General features: G+C 31.2%; 1 protein-coding gene across 1 annotated transcript; it reads left to right on the plus strand.

Annotated features, from left to right (window-relative positions):
• Window positions 1-2,004: 2,004 nt before the first annotated feature.
• On the plus strand, window positions 2,005-19,162 carry LOC134725776 (cholinesterase 1-like). Its single transcript, XM_063589930.1, has 11 exons — window positions 2,005-2,305; window positions 3,590-3,745; window positions 4,255-4,417; window positions 6,890-7,075; window positions 7,349-7,557; window positions 11,366-11,528; window positions 12,073-12,251; window positions 13,673-13,799; window positions 14,550-14,712; window positions 15,012-15,196; window positions 15,833-19,162. Exons 1-11 carry the CDS (start codon window positions 2,069-2,071, stop codon window positions 15,982-15,984), a joined length of 1,920 nt encoding a protein of 639 aa, XP_063446000.1. The 5' UTR covers window positions 2,005-2,068; the 3' UTR covers window positions 15,985-19,162.
• Window positions 19,163-20,946: the final 1,784 nt, after the last annotated feature.

A 20,946-nucleotide genomic window follows, 5' to 3' on the forward strand; every position in this document is an offset into this window, starting at 1 on the left:
TCGTTCGACTAGTACATCGAATATTTAAATTCGGTTAATAATACAGTTACTACGGTGCGTACGTTGATAACGTAGATATAAGCTTGACAGATTTTCAATTTATAGTCGTATAGATAGACCAACTTGGTATTCCGCATTTAGGCGCAGGGGTACACACATACGTTTTTCTTTTGCTACTTTCCTTTTACATTTTCAATAATGATTTAATTACAAACTTAAGTCCTAATCCTCTTTTGTAGATTGTAACATAAATTGTTTTTTTTTTCCTTTGGATTTTATAATGAAATAGTTTGTTTGAAAAAAGTGATGATGGGGAAACTATGATATATTATCTGCAATTTGAAGTTGTACCAGACTTTGCTAATTAATAAAATTGAGAAAGGAAATGTGGAATGTGTCAAAGCGAAAGCAACCCGACCATAGAGCAGACAACAGCCGAATGCCACTCCAAAAACTAGAATCCAAAGGAAAGAAGGCGGGGCTTAGCTATGGTGCAACATATTCATTATCATGTTATTCCATGGCTGTAGCTCCACCCTTTTTTGAAAAAGCATCCGCCTCTAAAATATTTAGGAGACTTAAAACGTAAAAGGTCAAGTTCTTCATTTGATTTAATTTTATAACAAAAAGCAATAAATCATGTTTACCACATCGAATCCGACATTTTTGTTTGGCTTTCTAATGACTTAATGAAATCACCTGCGCAAACGATCATAAACGGGGCGCAAAACTAAAAAAATCTGGAAATTATCCACATTTTCCATAATTTAAGTAAATTCTGGAGCTCTATTATATGAATTACGCAGATTATACACGAGGCGCTAGAGTGGCTTTCGCGAGCTTCCATTTCATTGGATAAAACTAAAATGTGATCAATTTCCAATATTAGCTCAAGGTCTTCACGTCGCTGTCAATAATCTTTTTTTTTGTATTACAAATTTATATACCAAGTGTTTTACTTATATATTAACATATATACGGATTCGTTTGTTTAAATATGTTCACTCGTAAGAACCATGGTATATGATAGTACTTGAACGATAATTATGTTAGTAAGATTTGTCCGCCAGACTTTTCTTCACAGATAATCATAAGACAAGTCAAAGACTATAACTTTACTGGGAATGTATAAGTCCCTAGATAAGTCCCTGATAAATTTTCTTAGGAAAATAACTTCATTGTTAGTAAAATATGGTTCGCACTTATTTTCCCTGGGAAAGTTTTTAAAAATATATAGATATAGATCCGTATTCTCGTTTTCAGTTTCCCCTATGAAAACGAAAAAGGTCTCTTAAATTTAAAATTTTATCAGTTCTCCAGATTTTTTAGATTGAATCTAGACTATATGAGAATTAGGCAGCAACCATCTGATTTTCTGGGAGATATGGATTTTTTGTTGGACAAACTTCTACTGTACAATACTTGAATAAATAACTTAAAGTTTACATTTTAACAATTTTGTAAAACTGCTATATTTTGGGGCCAAAAAGGGGGTCTTACTGAACCTACTCCTTTAGCAATACATATAGTGGCACCTGAGGGTGAAACAAACCAATTTTTTTCAGGGTCAAAAACAAGTTATTTTTTTCTCCAAAAAACTTGAAACAAACTTTTTTTCCAAAAAAATCCAAACATGTATTGTTATGAGTTAAAATTTGTGATTTTATAAAGAATTATAAAGAAGACTACAACCAGCAGATCTACCCATCGGAACAACATTTGATACAAAAATTTGATAACACTTTTAGATAAATGGATAATGTATTGTACAATAGCTAGGGATTTTCTATTTCTATTCCGGCTTAGTCATAATAATGAAGACTTCAGTTTGTACATCAAGTCAGTTTGAGATTTCCTTTTTGAAAGAATGTAGAAGTGCAGTATTTGATGTTGTTCCATTCGGTAATTTTGTTTACAAGTAGTAAAATAACGGGCGACGGATCGTGAGGTTCAAAATGACAAAAAGTATAAGAATGGGATTGTTTCCCCTTTTATTTGCACCTGTGTCACGTGATGATGACTTCCTGTTTTGGAATGTAAACGAAGGTGTACAACATTTAAATGCAAAATGATACAATATCACGGGGCTGTTTTGCCCCTGATATGTATCCTAATGTGCTGTTTAGTAAAACTTTCTTATGAGGATCAGATTGTAGTCAGCACACGCCATGGCTCAGTGAGAGGTTTCAGCATCCCCTCTCACTATTCAAGATATGACAACAGAAAAATTAATATATTCCTTGGTGTCCCATATGCGAAAAGACTAACACAATATCTAGACTGGCGAAGAGAGTTTCGTTTTAATGTAAGTGATACAACAAAGGGCCTTTATTTTGATAAATGCAATGCTATAAGCTAACACAACTTATTTTTTAGGGGCACTGGTTTGTCATGAGTCAACGCAACCATATTTGACAATTCCTTATTAAAAACCTTGATAAATGTAGAATTCTATTATGTTACTGTTGAATTTTCATCGGTTAATGTAGAAATGTGCACACACTGTTGGTAAACATATAAAAGGTTAATTGATTGTTTTATGTCCAGTGGCCAATATTTCAAGAACATTCAGGATGAAAACACATTCAAAACAGTGAACAGATAAGTCCTGATAAAAGGGTTGTCCAGAAATTTTGTCTGTGAAAAGGACATGCATAAAATTGAGAATGGAATTGGGGAATGTGCCAAAGAGACAACAACCCGACCATAGAGCAGACAACAGCAGATGGTTACGTCTTCAATGCAATGAGAAATTCCAGCACCCAGAGGTGTCCTTGAGCTGGCTCCTCAACAAATATATACTAGTTCAGTGATAATGAAAGCCTTTAATATACTAAACTCCAAATTGTACACAAGAAACTAAAAGTTAAAATAATACAAGACTAACAAAGGCCACAGGCTCCTGACTTGGGACAGGTGCAAAAATGTATGACCAACCTTGTATAGACAGGAAAATACAATTTTGGGTCAGAAAATACAAATAAGAACTAGGGTCACATGACTAGTTTCTTCACATACATGTACTACAAAACAGGTAAAGCGTAAGATCAGAACTCTTTCCTTTTTTGAACCAGAAAGTTACATTATTGGCATATTATTAAATAGCAAAGATGAAACAAATTGAATCATACAAAAAATACGCTGTATTTTTAATAAAGAGTTGTAAAAATAAGATATTACATTGCACATGTAGTTAACATGGTTAATATAACACAAGTTTCTCTTCAATCAGATGAAAAGGAAAACAAATTGAAAAACCCTTTCCCCATCTACCAATGTTTTACTAGAATTAATAGTAAAAAATCTGTTAGAATAACCATGAATATTTCAATCAGCCAGTAGTCCGACTATACAAATCCTTGGTCATTGCAATACTTTTCCAGTACTAGAATATGTCTGACTTCTAAACATTCTATAGATGATAGAGAGACATGTATTTATGTCCACTCAAACAGTTGTACTTCATGTACTTTAACCAAACTTATTGTAAATATTATTTTTCTAAAGTTATTATAATACATCATTTTGTACATTGTACATCAGCATGTTAAAACACAATAAAATATAAATTTTGCTTTATATTTTTTAGAGACCAGATAAACCAAGTTGGTCAGGGACTTGGGATGCCAGTTATTACAGACCAGCCTGCCCACAACATATGTGGCATGTCAAAGAAACTGTCCCTGGATTCAACAAACAAAATGTCAGTGAAGACTGTCTTTACATGAACATATTTGTACCTCATGTAAGTAAAAGTTGGCTTTTATAAACAGATCTGTAAACAAAGAAATGAATTAAGAAATTGAAACAAACTCAAAATGTATACACTAATACATGTTCATGTACATATTTACCTAATGAACAATGAAAATGTAGATATGTAACGAAAATAAATAGGATCAAATTATTCATTTTACTACAGTATAAAATTAGCAAGCCACCATCTCACCCTCCATTGCCACACCATTGCTGCTTTTTTATTGACATGAATTTATAATTTTAAAGGAAAAGTTCACAAGCAACAGTACATACAAAATGTAGTCTTAGCTTTGTATAAGAAAGACATACAACACAGATTTTGTTTGTGCTTATACATATACAATGTACATGTAATGTTAATTATAAAAATGAAATGTTAACAATGTACAGTTTCATTTTTGTACTGTCTATGAATCCACTTCTTTGACGAATACTACCAGTCTTGAACACATTCTCAATTGTATAAGAATTGAACTAAGTGTTTCTGTTTTACAGGATACAGATGAGATTCCCAGTAACAGTCCTACGTTGTATCCAGTTATGGTGTTTATACACGGTGGTGGCTTTGTTGTCGGAGCATCACAACAATATCCTGGTGTATTTCTGGCAGAGAGAAAGATAGTAGTCGTCACATTTAATTATAGGCTTGGACCACTTGGTAATTCCTTGGGAATATTATATATGTATTATTATCAAATCTTTAGATACTTTGATGTATAGTTTAATTATTTTTTAATTAGGGCTCCGCCTAATCAGTCCGTCCGTCCGTCTGTCCGTCTGTAACACTTTTGTGTCCGCTCTATATCTTGAGAACCGTTATGATTTCAAAGTTTATACTTGACATCCATTTGAACCAACACCAGAGGGTGTGTCATGATGTATGTACAACTTCCTAGGTCAAAGGTCAAGGTCAAAAACTTTAGTTTCAGTTGACAACCCTGTGTCCTGTGGTGAAGACACTGTCCGCTCTATATCTTGAGAACCGTTATGATTTCAAAGTTTATACTTGACATCCATTTGAACCAACACCAGAGGGTGTGTCATGATGTATGTACAACTTCCTAGGTCAAAGGTCAAGGTCAAAAACTTTAGTTTCAGTTGACAACCCTGTGTCCTGTGGTGAAGACACTGTCCGCTCTATATCTTGAGAACCATTATGATTTCAAAGTTTATACTTGACATCCATTTGAACCAACACCAGAGGGTGTGTCATGATGTATGTAAAACTTCCTAGGTCAAAGGTCAAGGTCAAAAACTTTAGTTTCAGTTGACAACCCTGTGTCCTTTGGTGAAGACCGTGTCCGCTCTATATCTTGAAAACCGTTATGATTTCAAAGTTTATACTTGACATCCATTTGAACCAACACCAGAGGGTGTGTCATGATGTATGTACAACTTCCTAGGTCAAAGGTCAAGGTCAAAAACTTTAGTTTCAGTTGACAACCCTGTGTCCTGTGGTGAAGACACTGTCCGCTCTATATCTTGAGAACCGTTATGATTTCAAAGTTTATACTTGACATCCATTTGAACCAACACCAGAGGGTGTGTCATGATGTATGTAAGACTTCCTAGGTCAAAGGTCAAGGTCAAAAACTTTAGTTTCAGTTGACAACCCTGTGTCCTTTGGTGAAGACCGTGTCCGCTCTATATCTTGAAAATCGTTATGATTTCAAAGTTTATACTTGACATCCATTTTAACCACAACCAGAGGGCGTGTCATGATGTATGTACAACTTCCTAGGTCAAAGGTCAAGGTTAAAAAAACTTTGGTTTCAGTTGACAACCCCGTGTCCTGTGGTGAAGATCGTGTCTGCTCTATATCTTGAGAACCGTTATGATTTCAAAGTTTATACTTGACATCCATTTGAACCAACACCAGAGGGTGTGTCATGATGTATGTAAGACTTCCTAGGTCAAAGGTCAAGGTCAAAAACTTTAGTTTCAGTTGACAACCCCGTGTCCTTTGGTGAAGACCGTGTCCACTCTATATCTTGAAAATCGTTATGATTTCAAAGTTTATACTTGACATCCATTTTAACCACAACCAGAGGGCGTGTCATGATGTATGTACAACTTCCTAGGTCAAAGGTCAAGGTTAAAAAAACTTTGGTTTCAGTTGACAACCCCGTGTCCTGTGGTGAAGATCGTGTCTGCTCTATATCTTGAGAACCGTTATGATTTCAAAGTTTATACTTGACATCCATTTAAACCAACACCAGAGGGTGTGTCATGATGTATGTACAACTTCCTAGGTCAAAGGTCTGTCTGTCTGTTGGTCCGTCCATCGCTAACAAATTTGATCCACACTATATGTTGAGAGGACAGCTGTTATTATTTCATACTTTATACCTGACAAACATTTTCAACTTAATATATATATTAACCAACACCAGAGAATGTGTCATAATGTATGGTCAAAGGTCAGTCCGTCAGTCTGTCCATCCGTTCGTTGTTCTTGACAAATTGTGTCCATCGGTCTGTCCATCCGTTCGTTGTTCTTGACAAATTGTGTCCGCTCTACCTCTCAAGAACCGTTAATATTTCATACTTGACAAACATTTTCAACTTAACATAAATATTAACCAACACCAGAAAATGTGTCATAATGTATGCATCCTAGGTCAAAGGTCAGTCCATTATTGACAGCGGGGCCCACAGAGATGGCTTCCATCTCAATGATATCTAGTTGGTACAAAGGCACATTAAGTTATTTACATATTTGTAGACTTTTGATATTCTGCATATATAGGAAAAGAATATTGGGTAAATATCAATATGATAACATTGAAAAACAATACCAAGACAACATGCAAACTTTAACAAAGACAAGTGTCTAAAACAGTATGTAAACTTCTTAATTTACTTTTAAGATTGTCTGAGCGTTCACAAGTGGTTGATGAAAAGGAACAGCTTTTCAAGATTTTCTGTTAACACTTAATTCCCCAAAGATATTTATGGTACATGTATATAAAGGAAAAGTATTTAGTAAAAATTTATATTAAATCATTTTTTGAATTTATCACAAACAAAACATTTAGCTATGATTATATGTTATTTTATGATTTCTTAGAACTAGTTATTTCAGAATTTCTAAGAACTAAGTTAATGATAATGTTTTTGTTTATTTCAGGATTTCTGAGCACTAATTCTAGAGATTCATGGGGAAACTATGGGATGTGGGATCAAATCAGAGCATTGGAGTTTGTTAAAGAGAATATAGAAGCATTTCGTGGCAATCCTAATCTAGTTACAATTGCTGGACAAAGTACAGGAGCTGCTTGTGTTGGACTTCACCTCTTGTCTCCAAGATCTAACAGTATATATCATATTTTATAAGTTTTACCTCATTTCATTCCAAAAGTTTACTGTAAAAACTATGTAAACAAAAAACTCAGTTACCAAAAAAGAATTTATGATCATATAAGGCACATACGGTACATTCCATTATGGCATATTTTCAGGAGGCATTCATTCTAAACTACTCAAAACTATTAAAAACATAAAACTGTTTTTATTTATCAATAAATCATTATGATATATCTATCTGAATATTTTACAGAATTATTTTAGTAAGTTGTTTTTATTTCAGGATTATTTGTGAGAGCTATCATGCAGAGTGGATCTGATCTTAGTGAATGGGCCATTATTAAGTCTAACGATGATGCCAAGTCGTATGCTATAGATCTAGCAATGGAAATAGGTTGTCCTACTGGTGACATGTCTAGATTGGTCAACTGTCTACAAGTATCTAGAACAGCTGATGAAATTGTAAATGCCTCATCCTTAGTTAGACTGAAGGTATGTATTTATATAATCTAGCTTTTCAAATTAAAAACCCTGAATAATGAAGAATAAGGGTAAATGAGTTTGAATTAGTTTAAACATATTTATTTATAGTGGATTTGGAAACAAGTTTTGCAACTTATATTAATCCCTTTCCACTTTGCGAGTGCTGCCTTGCAGCAACATTAGCCTGCTCTTTTCCGAAATCTACAAGGTTGTTTTTAATGTTCAAGAGATATGGCTCTCTCTTAACACGGCTCAGCCATTGATCGTCCCCTTTCGACGGACTATCATCGTTTCCTCAAGACCATATTGCAAATGGTGTCAAGGGCGAGCCAAAAATTAAGTCCCTGAAATTTTCATCCTAGATCAGAATTGAACCAGGAATCTTTGTGTTAGTAGTCCATTGCACTACACCACGGCTTTCTTAAGAGTTTGAATTAACCAGCTTGTTTATAAAGTAGACACTTGTAATATGTCAGTGATATTTTCATTATAACAAATTTTCATTAGACGACTTATTTGTATTGGAAGTTCTAAACCAATCATTGTTAAGTCTTCTTTTTACATCTAGTGTATGCAGTTCTGTAAACTTATTTCAACAAGTTATGAACTTACAACACAAATTATGACAAAAACTGTGGATTCATTTATTTTCGAGGGTATCAATTTTCGTGGATAGAGAAAAAAGGACGTTTCGTGGTATACATAAATTCGTGGATTGCTGATTACAAAACAAAAAAACATCAGATACGTAATTCGTAGATTTTTTTTTGATTTAGGAGGTCATATAACTGCCTTGGTTTGATCAATAATAAAACAAACAAAAAAGAAGGAATTCATTGAAAAAGTTTTGAATTGTCAAAATCCTCGCTTGGTCATTTTAGGTTAAAGTGATCATTAAAAACTTCTATTACAATAATGGACAAAGACAACTAATTATTTGTTTTACAATTTATAAATGCTTGTCGGGATTCTATAAGGCAATCAAAGTTTTATGATTGAAAGCTCATTTCCCTAATCACGATATAATAAACAGACATATAAGTATAAGGTGTAGTGTTTCCTACAGGTGGTTTTGGCGTGTAATGGCGCCCTGCCGCGATTTCTCGACGCCCTGCCCTTTTTTGGAAAAAAATTTGGCGCCCTGCCCTAATTTTGTCGAAATTCTAGACGCCACGCCTTTCTCGTCTGTGTGCCTTCATCAGCGCCCTTCTGCCCTGACGTCTTTTTCCAAAATTCTCTTGTGCCGTTTTGGTGAAATTTTGTTTTATCGATTTCTGATCTACAAGTTAATTACATATGATACCTGTGTGATTGCCCCCAGGTTAATCATGTCATTACAATCAATTACAATGATAAAGACTTCAAAGGTGTTAATAACTAAGTAATTTAATTAGGACAATGTATCTTTTTGTCATACTTTTGATGAATGAACAGAACAGAACAGAACAGAACATATTTTATTTCCAATTAAGGGCCCACAAGGGGCATACAGAGCATACATGAATAAGGAAAAAGAATATTAATTTGATAGATACATACAATGTAGATACAAACATTATTTTACATACAGTAACAATACAATTACTAACTCATATTCACTTTAATAAATTTACCAACAGCATTAAGGACCTGATTGTCTTCACAGTTTTTATAAAATAAATAAATAAATTTATGCTGATTATCCAGTAAAGAAAAATTTGGAATTCTTTGGCAAACAAAGTCAAAGAGAGCATCTCTATCTGATTTAGAATTTTCACAGTTAGTTAAAAAATGGATTTCATCTTCAACACAGCCAGAGGAGCATTTTTTGCAAATTCTTTCATTTCGTGGAATATTTGAAAAACGTCCAACTTCAATTTGAAGCTTATGAGCAGAAATACGTAATTTGCATATAGATCTTCTTAAATCAAAGTCCTTTATTAAAGAAAGATAATTTTCATAACCAAAATTCTGCTTAAATTTCACATAATTAAAATGTGTCAGCGAGTGTATTTAGCTTTGGTCGGCATTTTCGATCTCCAAGTCACAATGGAGGAGTGTATAAATGAAGACTTTCATGACTTTAGAATTGAATTTAAGTCATCAAAATAAAACTATGCCGTTACAGAAATGCCTTCCATCTCAACACAGTTAACGCAAACGTGGTGGAATTTTTTTTTTAGTTACTTCCCCTGTTTTAGCCTATTACAAATTTGTGCTCTAAAAATATTATCTAGTACCAAAATAAGGAATAAATTACCAATTAAATATATAATAACATAATAATGTTACCTTAAAGATATTAACTGTCTTTGAACATATTGGAAAAAAAATATTGCAATATCTACTTGATAATTATACTTTTTATTAGCAATCCATGTTCTAAACATTATCAAATTAGAATTGCATTTCTTAATCTCCAACCGTGCTTCTTATATAGAAGTTAAGTGAAGATACACTTACTGGGTGCACTTGAGTCAATTTCAACATAGTATTCATTCAATAATAATACATTGCTACTATTTTGTTGAGTATTTTCTGTGGTATATTATTTTATTTTATTATTTTTATAACACTGTTATATATCTTTTATTATGTGTGTATTGCATATGTTAATGTTTATAATAATATTGTCTGTATCATATGCCCTCCTGGGGCCCTTATTTGGAAAATAAAAATATTCTATTCTATTCTATTCTATAGATATAATCAAACCATATTCTTTGATAATGGGTAGAGTGAAGTTAAACTATAAAAACATAATAAAAATTGTATGTTGATGAAGATGTACTATACATAACTACACAAACAATGACATAAAGACTATAGTTGAAATGCATCTTTATTTAAAAAAAACAACCTATACAGTAAAAACTGGCACCCTGTCCCTTTTGAATTCTAGCTAGAGCTAGCTAGCTAAATTGTGTTTATTGTTTTAAATATTTCATATATACACTTTTTCTTGCTTAACATTTGTTTTAATGATTGATTACAGATGTATATGTCCTTTTTATAGCATTAAACTAGTATGTTTTAAATGAATCAATTTTATAGAAATTGCCTGTTTATAGTTAGTGCCCTAAAATTGTTGTCCATCGCGCTTAATGTGCCCTCTGAGCTAACAATTACCCTGCCCTTTTTAAAAGCTGCAGGAAACACTAAGGTGTGATAATAAATGTACCTGTCGTAACCAATATTACCTACGGGCAATATCCCCGTACTTAATCCTATTGATTTTTAATCACCAGTAAACCAAACTAGTCTATGACACGGTAATTAACAACTTGCAGTTATTTTCCATGAACAGTTTTAATCAATTTTAAAAAGTAAATTACCACTGATATTCGAAATATTTATTATGGTTTGAATTAAAATATCTTCTTTCAATAAAAAACATGTGTAATGTTACAATGTTTATTGCTAGTCAACACTATACTAGAACTGCATAACATAACCGGAAATAAACATCCGACTCCATACATATTTATCGGGTTTATTCTTCGTTGAATTCTTAAATTCGTGGTTCGCTGTGACCCACGAAACCCACGAAAATTGGAATACCACGAATAAAAATGAATCCACAGTACCCACAAAATTTCAACAGGAGCTAAAATATATACAGTGGTTTCCTTATTTTCATGGATTGAGGAATAAATCCTGTTCTTGGATATCTAATTTATGTTTTTACCCAGATTTCCATTAAAAAATTAGATTAGTGTTGAACATTTAAATTTGGGGTTCACCTCCACCCATGAAATGCATGCAAAATATTGTAGAACAAATAATAATGAATCCACAATATTTAGAATATAATATGAGGTTTTTCTCTCTGTTGTAGCCAGCATCAGTAGGAAATCCCTGGGGACCAGTTGTAGACATTGGACAGGGAGCTATGTGGGCTTTCCTTCCTGAAACTCCAAGGTCAATGAGAAGTCAAGAAAGATTCAAATTATTTGAAGTTATGGCGGGGCTCAATAGGGATGATGGTTCATATTTTATACGTGAGTTTATTGTTAAGCTGTCAGCTTGTATTTTTATTTAACAGAAATGTTCAGTTAACATGAAGTTTTACACTTTCGACAAATATAAGGAGATGTGTATATACATGAATGAGACAGCATTCAAACAACAAGAAAAAAACCAACATAATACATTTAAGTTCAGTGTACAGTAGGGTCTTCAACAGTAGATAGATGTATATACAACATGTTTAGGTCACCCCAATTAAAAAGATTTTTTGAAAAAAATCTAGACTTCATAGATCTGCCATGAGACAAACATTGATGGTCTTTTCAAAAATAAAGTTAATATGGATAAATTGCAATTAGATAGAAAAAAAACCTCTGAACTGTGTATAGACAAACATGGTTTGATGTTACAGTTAACAAGTGTTCTTTTGTAATAGTTATATAGCAAACATTCTTTAAAAATATACACCAAGTTAATGTCAACATATTTCAAAATACATTGTATGATTAATAGTATAATATGAAATCTTTGAAAGGTTGTGTTTAGTATAACATTAAACCCTATCTATTTTTACAGCTAATGTGCGAGATTTAGAAGAAGGAATTGAGAGTAACAAATTCGGTAATATTATCAATGAATTCCTGACTGATAGAAATGTGGAAGATTTATTCAACACAAAAGATGCTTTAGAGTTTGAGTATACATGGTGGCCTCAGCCAGGAAACAAGTCTATGATTAGACAAATGTTAATGGATGTAAGTAAAACCAACCCCTAATGATGGCAGATCTGTCATTTATATATTTTTGTGGTAACCAATTTTTGTTGATTGAGGAAAAAATTTATATTCGTTGAAATTATATTTCACGGTTTTGCCAAGTCTACATATTATACAAGCCTATAGATAATTTTTTTTTTTATCTTCACATGGGATATTGTCCTATATTACGGATTACAAATTTGTCAAGGTTTGTGATTGGATAACAACACATAGTTGTCAATATATATTCAGGAAACTGCCGGGGTATATACAACATTTTTATCCCCAATTAGAACCTCAATAACACCGGTTACTATGTGGCGTTGTCAAAAGCTATACAGAACACTTAGGAATGTAAGAGGCTCACAGAGGGAAAATAATGATGTGCTTCAGTCAATAATACATTTTTAATACAAAATCACGCAATTTACGCTTTTTATAATTAAATTGAATGTTAAAAGTGAAAGTGTTATTATGAATAATAACACCTTATGTAAGAATCCTGGATTTTGATTGGTTGATAGCCAGCGTATTTTTCTCCAAAATTTTGGTGTATTTAAACAGATATAGCATGTTCTTGAGGGTATTTGCGAAAAATACCTGTCTTGAGAATGAATTTCCCTCGCCTTACGGCTCGAAATTTAACATTCTCTTGACTGGTATTTTTCGCAAATACCTCATTAAGTCTGGGGTAATCCGTAATATATGTGTCATTCAGGTCTCAGACAGGGTATATACTGTGACATTCCTGGCCTAGGGCTTATATCCCATTCGCCTTCGGCTCAGGGGATATAAACTCTAAGCCGGGAATGTCACAGTTTATATCCTGTCTGAGACCTGAATAACATATGATATTCCCTGTACATGTTTTATATTATGATTTTAGTTTTTGTTTTTTTTATACATGGGCTCATATTCCTGTCAAGGTTACAATTAACAAATCATGAACTAAAAATTGTTTTTGATGTTTTTATACTTTGAGCAGCATACTAATCATAAAAGGGTCTTTATGTTAGTAGATATTGTTTAGAAATAGAATTTGAGCAATCACTTTGTCTTTCTTATATTTCCTATCCAGTGCAAGTGATTAGAAAAACAAATTATGCATACAGAGTTCTTTCATGTTGATAAGAAATAGTTTTTAGGCTTATCAACTGCATTTCTACATATTTGCATGAAAAATGACAACCTAAAGAGTTTTTATGCAATATAATATTGGAACAAAAAACTGGCAAGAATATTGTGTGACAATAACTTCTAACTATTCTCCTGTTAAATTTTCAGCTTTTTTTCTTTATATAGCTATGTATAGGAAGTAGTTTTTGCATGTTTAGTCATATTTCTGATGTTGCTGAAATGGCTATTAATGGGAGATAACTCCTGTATTTAAATTGAATATTTTACTGGTTTTGTTTTAGATGATGACAGACTACATGTTTGGTACAGGTCTTGATGAAGTGGTGAAAGGTCAAGCTAAACACAATAAAACATATGTTTATAACTTTAACTATTATTCATGGAATGATTATTTACCACCATGGAGAGGTTAGTTTAACAAAAACTTTAATTGCTCATTTATTTAAAAAACAATCTTAGTAGATAACTTATGTCAGTTGGTCAATAGATCATTGAGACAGCAATCAAAAATCTCAGATACTGAAAATCCATTAAATCAATGTGACAGCAACACAAAAAACCTCAAATTGAAAATTTATATGTTTATTGTATGAATTTATTATTGTGATTTCGGAAAATTGTTTAAAATACCAGATTAGTTGTTGCTATTTTATTTGAAACTAAAAACATAATTATGTATCAGTAATCAGAATAAACATTATTATTGCAATACTCACCCAGTCATATTATTCACGTTGATAAAAACCTTGCAATTTCTGAATTTATAGTAACCAAAGTGTAGAGGTCCATAAACAGCTCTTAACAGTAAACAAGTGCTTATACAATATAGTGGGTCTCTTAGGGTCTAAGCATGACACAGGATTGCTGATTATTTGTAAGCGTGACAAGAGAAAGTCAAATTAATATGTCGTGGAAACGGGAAATGGGGTCTAGCGGGACCCGGGGATGACAAAAGAATGAGAATTGCTTACGTACATAGTGTAAGTGGGATATGTGAATATGACAAAACAGTAAGCGGGATCAAGGATCGGAACCCCCCAATGAGATCCCCAATATATGTCAAGCTGTAAACACCTTGAATAGCTTTTCTTTAATTATTGAAGGAGCATGATTTATACTAAAAGAATGTGGAAATAATCTTCTTCACATTAATTACAGGTATAGCTCATGGACAGGAGTTACAGTATATGTTTGGATTTCCCTATATAAATCAGACCTACAAGGACCTGTTTGGAGTATACCCACGACAACAGTATGATTACCAAGATAGAAATATCAGTGAATATATGATTAGTATGTGGACAAACTTCACTGCATCAGGGTAAGATGTTGTCATTTTTTTAACTTACTTAAGTAGTATGATAGTCAATATGCTGTGACTTAGAAATACATATCATGATTAAAGATTTATATAACTTTGATATAGAGATCCCATTAATTGATTATTTTTTTTTTATATATAGACATTAATTTTACTTTATCTATTATGAATAGCTAGTTTACAAATGACATCACAAATTAATTTTTAAAGATTTTAAGAAATTTGATGTTTATTACTTTTTTTAAAATATAAAGGTGTGTGTTAATATATGTTTTAATATAGAACTATTTTTTTTTCAGAAATCCTACACCAAAGACTTTTAATACACTTTTACATTTTAAGAATGTTACCTGGTTACAGTATAATAACTTTAATCACAGCTATTTAGAGATAGGAAATACATCTCGTAATTTGATAAACTATAGACAGAATCATTATGGCTTTTGGAGAAAGTATTTTCCACAGCTTTATAACAGACCTAACTGTAAGTCTATATTTAAAAGTTTTGTTATACCCCTTCTCTAGAAGTGGGACTATATAGACGTATTTACACTTGTATGCAAATTTGTCCGCCATTACGTAAAATCACACAAGATTCACGTAAACTTTGATATCATAATTTAAAATATTTGATGTCACAATTTAAAAGTGATTGTTGCTTGATGTCTAAAAGTGATTCGGAGTCAATCTAAGGTCATTTGGAGGCAATATACAGCTAAATACCATAAGTGAAAATATGTTTATTGGAATACCTTGTTGGACTGATTATATGACAAATATTTTCATTACACTTTTGTTAGAAACTACTGAATAAAATTAGAATGACTTCATATTTGGTCAGCAGTTTAACAGTGAAAAGTAAGCAATTAAAAAACATGCCTCAAAAATTATGGATTCCTTTCTATATAAAGACAGCATATATAAGCTATTATTTGTGATGGAAATTTTAATTGATAAATACAGATATTTTTCTAAATGATTGATAATTATGCACTGCCTATAATAGTAAATAATCATCAAGTATTGGTGTATCTTGAAAAATGATGAATATTTGTTTTTCACTTGATATGACTTATATGACATGATATCTAATCCAATAAAATATTTTTTTCCATTTCAGTCATAAAGAATACAGGTTCATCCAGTACTGATGACCAGGGGAAGAATTATCAGATAGCCACATACTCCTTAGTAGGTCTAGCTGTACTACTATCAGTTATAGTGCTCTCATTATGTATAGCAGTTTACAGAAGGAGGCCAAAGGACTATTAATAGATGTTTAACATGAGGAATCTGTCTTTTACTTTTTAAATTAGGTGTATGAGATTATGTACAGTTAAAAAGTATAATGTCACTGACATATTTAAAATATCTTCTTTGTAAAATATCATGATTATTGTGTTTATAAATGCATTTAAAATGCAACTTTTGCATCCCTACTAATGGGCATTGGGTGCACATTTTTAGATTGTAATCAGATTTGGGTAGACTCAAATTCATTCATAAATATGATAATTGTAAGCCTACCATGGCAAATATAATGTTTAAGGTATATCTTAAAAAGCAAATTCTTCACTTGAATTATGTATTTTCTGTACATAACGGCACTTTCAAAACCAAACTGAAATTGAGCTAAAGTTCATAAAATTTTAAGTGACAAATATTGGTTTGTGAATGCAAATACTGATAAATTTTATGATCTGTGCTAAAACAAATTCAACTCAAACTCTCATGAAGATCAATTCATACAATTAGATAGTATCTAAATTTATGTTGGTAAAGAAGTTATTTTGTTGATCAACACAATTAGTTGTTCACAAGCGCTTAATTGTTTTATTTTTGTTTGTTTTTGTTTTTATATTGGTGAGTGCTGAAATTTTGCATCTTCAGTAGGAATTAGAGGTCAAAATATTTTCTTTCTTTTCAAGTCTTTATAGAAGTATAACTTGTAAACAATATATCGCTGTATAAATTGTTAGGACATGTTGTTGCTTTAAAAAAAGTGCTATATATATCATATATTTTGTTACTCAAATGTATATACTATTAACAGTAGATAAAAAATAGTAATCAGATGTATATTACCATATAAACATTTTCCCCAATCTAGATTTTCTTAAATCTTCATGAAACCGTCTTCATTTCATTTAACCAAAGTAATTTTTCAGTATTCATTGCAAATTTATTTTGAAATTCATTATGTTATTATGTCTAATGGGAGTCTCTTTACTATGAAAGTGATTTTATATGAAAATTTCACTATTGATTTGTAAATTTTATGTTCAAAATATCAATCTACTGTCTTAAGTTTGTTTCCTATTGACTAAAAAAAGTTTAATCCTTTAAAAAAGATAAATATTTACAAATTAGAAATAAGCATGTAAACATTACTTTTCTCAGAAAGTGGGCCAACCAGTGGTATATCATTATTTTGATCAGTGTTATATACATGTTTGTTTTAAATTTAAAGTTAAGTTTCATGGTTTATGGAATTTAGTTTGCTTTGTTAAAATATGACATCATTTATTAGTGATTTTAATCAAGGTTTTAAGGCATATTAATTTTGGTTTAATCTTTTTTATTCTCTGAGTCTGTGACTCAAATAACTGCAGCAGGTTGTATGTTTTCCCTGGAAGACAATTTTATGCAAATTTTGTATATAAAAAATTATTTTTAAATGTTTTACTTCTTAATGTCTGATTTTGTTTACAAAATCTATAGCAATATGTATATATGTATATAAACAGATATAAGCGTCCAATTTTAAGTTCTTTGTATATCTTTTGTTTTTTAACCTGATTTGTCCCAGCTACAGTTATGTATAATTTTTCATGTTTGTTCCACATCATACATTCCGTTTTAAAATCACCATAAAAATTGATAAATTTTCATGGATACCAATGTTCATGGATTTAGGAAAATGTATGTTCGTAGATACTTGATTTCATGATTTTGGAAAAGTCTACATAGTTTTTTACAAGCATTTAGAAAATTAGTACTTCATTGAACATTTTGTTGGTTTACCCTTACCTTTGGAAACTGCTTTTCCATGAATAACAATGAATCTTCAGTTACACAAACATTTACCTATACCAGGTGTGATCTTTAAGCTGACTTTTTAGCAAGGAGTTTTCACTCATCATCAAGTCAAATTTGGTTGTTTTGTTACAAATGTGCCATATGTATGTGTTGTTGATATATTTAACTGTTTGTTATCTCACTTTTTTTTATTATTCAATGTCTGCCTCAATAGATAGATTTGAAATATTTTCAATCATGATTTCTTAAAATTTCTACTAAATCAAATATTTTTGTCAGAAAGTACAACTTTGAGATAACTATAGTAAAATGTACTTTAAGTTGAAGTTTATATTGTAGTGTTTTATATATAAAGGAAATGATTTCTGATAATTATAGTACAGAAAGTTATACTTAAGGAGATGACCAAAGGTTATTGTTAGATCTATTTTTAAAATTAATTTACTAAGGGTTCAAGAGGAGGGAGGAGTGATCAGCATTTTAACCAGATTTGCAATATATTTTAGTTTAGGTAAATATGATTGAATGATTGATTAATTGATGGATGGTTCTTGGGGCAGACATTACATAAATTGACCTTATAAGCTGAAATCAAATTCTTTTGGCCACATAGATATGATTTATTCTGGTGAGGTGTGTACTTTCTTGTTTTAATATAAGATTTCTTTTTTAAAAGTTTTAAAACTGAAGTCTAATCTAAAGGAAAAGTATCCAGCAGGTTAAAAAGTGATTGTAATTAAAATAGTTCCTTTTTGATATAACCACTGGACATTACTTTTAAAAGGCAAACAACTATCAAATGATCAACCTTTTCAATAATGGAGAAGTTGTCCGTTAGTGTAGATATCAGTGCTGTTATGTTACAGGGTTGTTGGTTTATTATTTATTAAGACTTATTGTTAGATATGTAACACAGTATGGACAGTACTAGTCAAATGCATAATCAATTTTCTAATAATGTAAATATTTCTATGTACATATCACAATATTTTCCTCAGGTTTTTTATTTGAGACTTGAAATAGACACTATGTAATCATAGTCTATTATTAGGCATTATATACATGACCTGAAACAGTAGAAAGAGTTGTACATTTTCATTGTCTGATATACTAAAATAATTTATACGAAAAATATTAAGGGACAAACAGAGTTAGGCATACAGCAAAAATGTACAAAAAAATCTTTTTCATGGCAAAAATATTGAATACTTTCAAATCATTCCATTAGATCTGTGAATATTTTATCATAATAATAAACAGTTTTTCTTGTTGTTATAATGTCATTATATGCAATTATAGTAATCAACACCATTTTGTATATTTTTTTTCTACTAAAAAGAAGTGTTGATTTTTTACATGAGATGTCTACAATACATATCAAATATTTTTAATAAATTTTATTATCTCGTGATATGTATGTTGTTCTCTATCTGACCTATTTTTTTTTTTATAAACCCATGTGAGATGTAACAAATGATATCTATATACATCTGTGCCACTAACAATGTTGACATTTTTTCTTTACCAATATTTATTCCCTTGCAACAAAAATGTAAGAAAGGTGAAAAATCTTTTTTTATCCGTTCCTCTACATAAGACCCTTGAAAAAAATTTAACAAAATAATTCAAGCCGTAATAAAATAATTAAATCCATAAAAACTGTCATATCAAAAGTTACAAGCAATCGAAATTTGAAAAAACTACTATATTCCTGATTTGTAACAGACATTTTCCAGACACAAATGGTGGGTTAAAGCTGGTTGTATAGCTAGCTACCCTCTTGCTTGTAAAACAGTTGTTTGTAGTTCTGTTAATTTAAAAAAAACTTGGCTAGCAATCCAAGCAGACATAATAATTCAAAAATGTGTAAACATACATTGCAGATATACAACACAACTGACTTTAAAAAAAAATCAAACCAACATACAAATATAGCAAAGACACCAAAAAAAAAATGTGAAGTAATCTCTAAAGCCTCTGTAGTTTTGTATTTGTAGTTGAAACTTTTGTAGGTTTGTGCTATCTGTTATATATTTAACACCGATATATGACTGTTGCCTTTACAGTGAGTCAGTTTACAAAACTATTGACACTGGATGTTTAACAGCCAGCCATCTTTTCATCTATCCAAACTTTTCTGTATTTAAAAGAAAGTCATATCACAAGAAGTTACATACCGTATCCAATTTGAGATTTTTGTACTGTAGTGTTATTTTGCAGGAATTATCCTTTTATATTTTGTAGGAAGATATTGCGATTGTAGTTCTTAAATAATTGTTTTTCGAAATTTCTATATAGTCCTAATACAAGAGGATACAGATTTACATAGAGTTTCATACGATATGATCCATTTTTGGGAAGAGTTGTGATCCTTTGTCCAAGAAAAATCCTTTGGAAATATTAATTTTATTCCCTTTTCTGTAATCTCCAGATGAATGGATACCCAAAATACAATACTTTCACAAGAGATAAAGAGGCAGTTTGAATCTTATTCTGGATTTAGGAGATAACTGTATTTTATTTTAAGCTCAGACGGCATCAATTGGGGATTTGATGGTCACAAATTAAGTTTACTGGCGACGCGTTAGAGGAAACAGTAAACAGGTATTTGCGACCATCACATCCCAAATTGATGCCGTCGGATCTTAAAATACAATATTGTTATCTCCATTCTAATGAAACTGACAGAAAACAACGTTAAAACATGTATTTAAAATCTGTCATATGCTGTCTGCGCTTGCGCATACGTCCCATAACATCAATTGTCAATTGATGCCATGTAAGAAAGTGACGTTATCCAATCAAAATGAACGTTACAAACGTTGTTGCATTAGAATAACAATTCTTATTGTAGTTGTGGTCCTTGGACATATAAAATTCATTGAAAGTATACACGTCACATGGAAAATAGTATTGCAACACCTTGATTTTTGAAAACTTGAAAAATCAGTCTCTTATTTTGGATGGAATATGATAAAATATTTGTAAAATAATATTGAAACGTAGATAATGATAAACATTGGCTTTAAAACGAACAAAAAATGTATGATTTTTTTTTATCTAACCCAAAATTTTTATGTATTAAAAATGTATTCTACAACTTTTACTTTAGTCGAACTTTTGAATGTCAGACATTTCAAAATTAATCTTTAGATAATTGTTTATATCATGGTTGATCGTTATACGCCAAAGAGT

This window comes from Mytilus trossulus, chromosome 7 (assembly GCF_036588685.1).
Source record: "Mytilus trossulus isolate FHL-02 chromosome 7, PNRI_Mtr1.1.1.hap1, whole genome shotgun sequence".
Taxonomy (NCBI): domain Eukaryota; kingdom Metazoa; phylum Mollusca; class Bivalvia; order Mytilida; family Mytilidae; genus Mytilus; species Mytilus trossulus.

What these genes read in the sequence shown, in the direction of transcription:
- LOC134725776 (XM_063589930.1), top strand. Translation starts at nt 2,069, where the DNA reads ATGATACAATATCACGGGGCTGTTTTGCCCCTGATATGTATCCTAATG. An exon ending in TGATGGTTCATATTTTATAC is followed by an intron (nt 11,529 to 12,072) that starts GTGAGTTTATTG and finishes CTATTTTTACAG; the next exon opens with CTAATGTGCGAGATTTAGAA. An exon ending in ACAAACTTCACTGCATCAGG is followed by an intron (nt 14,713 to 15,011) that starts GTAAGATGTTGT and finishes TTTTTTTTTCAG; the next exon opens with AAATCCTACACCAAAGACTT.